This window comes from Anneissia japonica, unplaced genomic scaffold (genome assembly GCF_011630105.1).
Source record: "Anneissia japonica isolate Jap-2015-1 unplaced genomic scaffold, ASM1163010v1 scaffold921_len549748_cov171, whole genome shotgun sequence".
Classification (NCBI taxonomy): domain Eukaryota; kingdom Metazoa; phylum Echinodermata; class Crinoidea; order Comatulida; family Comatulidae; genus Anneissia; species Anneissia japonica.
The window spans coordinates 17,575-20,752 of record NW_022694674.1 but is presented as its reverse complement, the minus strand read 5'-3'; the positions used below and the strand labels follow the sequence as shown (position 1 = coordinate 20,752).

General features: G+C 31.9%; 1 protein-coding gene across 1 annotated transcript in view; it reads right to left on the bottom strand.

Moving 5' to 3' along the window:
- Positions 1-6: 6 nt before the first annotated feature.
- LOC117101145 (serine/threonine-protein kinase Nek4-like) overlaps positions 7-3,178 on the bottom strand; it is a gene marked incomplete in the record, with an annotated part of 17,729 nt that continues 14,557 nt past the window's right edge. Inside the window, 2 exon segments of the mRNA XM_033241023.1 lie at positions 7-1,481; positions 2,727-2,775. Coding sequence (XP_033096914.1) covers positions 1,386-1,481; positions 2,727-2,775 — 145 coding nt within the window.

Below are 3,178 nucleotides of genomic sequence, written 5' to 3'. Positions count from 1 at the left end.
TCTATATCTAAATTTCTATCTACAAGTGGAATTAAAAAACAATCTCTATACAATGTAAAGGATCTCCATATACTGTACAGTAACAACATAAACCATATATACTCTAAACCCAGAACCAGATTGACCAAACTTGCAAATAAAATTTGAAAACTATAAAAGCATCATGAAAAAATGATATACAGAACAATTTGGTTTCATCATCACACAGACAATTCAATACCAAAAATGTTGATTCAAAAAAATACATGAACTGTGCTAAAAACTGTATATGTCCATTAATTTACAAGAAATTTTGTTTTCTTATTCCAATTTTCAATCGAAAGCTAAAAACTGCTTTTAAATATTTCTAAAATTGTTCTTTTAGTTACAAGTTGTCAATTATTTGTAAGTAATATTTATTTTTACTTACCGACTTGAAATAATATTTTAACTCTCGCAAGAGTCATCATCGAAAGTGGAGCGATAGCAGCCCAGACCTTCTCACCAAGAGGCAAAACATGTCAAGCCGGTAAGGAAAAATAAATATTTACAACTGGATTAACCAAAAGAAAAATTTCAGAAATATTCTATTGAATCCACAATAAATGTATTTCCTCTAATTCAAGTATGAGTTTAATTTACCTAATTTTTATTCAAGCAAAATAAGTCAATTAAATATTAACCAGAATTAAGATTGCTTTCCACAACCAACAAAGTACTCAAAAAACATGTAATACAAAGTGCACACATCACTCACTTAACACCTCTTACAAATAATAAAACATTTACATACATTTTTAATGTCACTATGTTATCTTACATATTTCTAATTGATATTTGAATTCAATCTAGATTAGATATTAAATAATAGTTTTTATCAATGTAGAGATACAGTCTTGTATATTTCAAAATCTTTTTAGTGTTGTGTAACAATATAGTTTTAAAGTCACAGCTCAAACACTTACATCACACACAGAATGGGGCACCTCTCTCCTACAGTGCACAGTCACTCACTTAACAGCTCTTGCACATAATAAAAAATACTTACATAAGTTTTTTATATCACTATGTTATTTTACTTATTTCTAATAAAGTCATCATTTCGTAAAATATGCTGTCCTGTCGTCAAGGTGATAAAGATTAAAATACAAATTGTAAAACGGTACCGATTCTGTTCCACCGAAAAACCAGCATCTTAATGACCTACATTCTGTAAAACGCTGTTTAGTACTCAAGTGTTTTGTACCAGAAAATAATTTTCTAGAATCTAATGGGTACAGTACTTGTATACATTTCAGCACCTTGGAGAAATGATCCTATACCAACATATCAATTCCGGTATCTTAAAGGCATTCGTCTGTTCTACAACTTATTCAGCATCTTGCACAGAGTATTTATCTTCACATCTATCCAAATACAGTTTCTTCACAGAATTTCAACTGCCAGATCTTGCCACCATAAATATCAAACTTCTCACGGCCCAATATTTTGATTAACTGCAACTGAAAAATTCAATTGATTTGGTTTGGAAAACAGGTTTCAAATTTGAAGGATCGTTAAACTCGAAAACCAGATTATATAAGCCCACGCTTCGCAATAGTGGGTCGCCAAACTTTCGCATTGGGTTGCGAGCAGGTTTGCAAAAAATTTGAAAAAATACAGATTGTCCATTCATAATGTTGATAATTCACACTCTTGCAAACAGAAGTTTAGGTGAAACCTCATTAGAACAATATTTTATTATAGCCCACATATATCATATTGTGTAAATTTATACATTACACTATTTAACAACAGATTGTGAATTCACAATCTGAATTCACACACTTGAATTCACAGAAACTCTGTCATGTGACCAATAATTTTCAAATGCAAACAATTAGTACAGCTAAAAAGCCGCTCTCCCCATCTTGTTTGGTTGTTTTAACCACAGGGTTAAAATTAAGGTTTAAATTTTCCAAATAATTATCTAAAAATTGAAAATATTTTCTGCCCAAAAATCAGTGGCCGATTCAAGGGGAAGCTGGCCTGCCTCCCACCCCCTTAAATTTGTTTAAAGTAAAAAAAAAATAATAATGAACAAAAGATTGTATTCAAATGTTTTAGAGTGCAATTTCCAGGCATCTGGAAGTGCCATAATCATAAAACAGCCCCCATCATAGTGGGGCTGAGGTGGGTAGACTCTCTCTGTAAAATTCCCTCCCTGGCCCCCTGTGTTACGAATTCCTGAATTTGCCACTGAATAATAGTAAACAAAAATCGATGTAATACCAATGTCAAGTAGTCATTTTTAATACATGAACATCAAATTTTTGGGGATCTTATAAAAGTCGCGGTGCAATTTACTGTAAAATTATTCGATGGCGCCCCCCCCCCCCACTAGAGTGGGGTGGGAAATCTGGACTTGGGTCCCAGAGAAAAAAGTTTGGGAAGCGGGGATAAAAACAAGTAACTAAGAATCAGTAACTTCATGATTTCAATGTATACCTGTATCATGTAGGTGGTGCTTATAGTGTAATGTAAATATATTTTTTAACATTATGATTTTTTTAACATTATGAAAAAAAAAAACAGATTGTAAATTCATAATGTGAAGCAATAATAAAATATGATGCATTTGAACAATAAAAGAAAACACATTTGTTTGATTTTCTTTTATGGATATGACGATGGGGAAATAACATAAAACATGAATGTGTGGACAAAACATAATCTTATGTTGTGTCCCAAAACTAACAAATACAAACCTCAATTTCATCTTCTTCATACTGATCTAGTACCTCATAAGCTGACATCCTGTCTCTTATACACATCTAGATGTGTATAAGAGACAGGAATTTCAACTGCCAGATCTTGCCACCATAAATATCAAACTTCTCACGGCCCAATATTTTGATTAACTGCAACTGAAAAATTGAATTGATTTGGTTTATTTAATTTTAGCACACATTTTTTATAAAAGAAAACAGGTTTCAAATTTGAAGAATTGTTAAACTCGAAAACCAGATTATATAAGCCCACGCTTCGCAATAGTGGGTCGCCAAACTTTCGCATTGGGTCGCGAGCAGGTTTGCAAAAAAATTGAAAAAATACAGATTGTCCATTCATAATGTTGATAATTCACACTCTTGCAAACAAAAGTTTAGGTGAACCCTCGTTAGAACAATATTTTATTATAGCCCACATATATCATATTGTG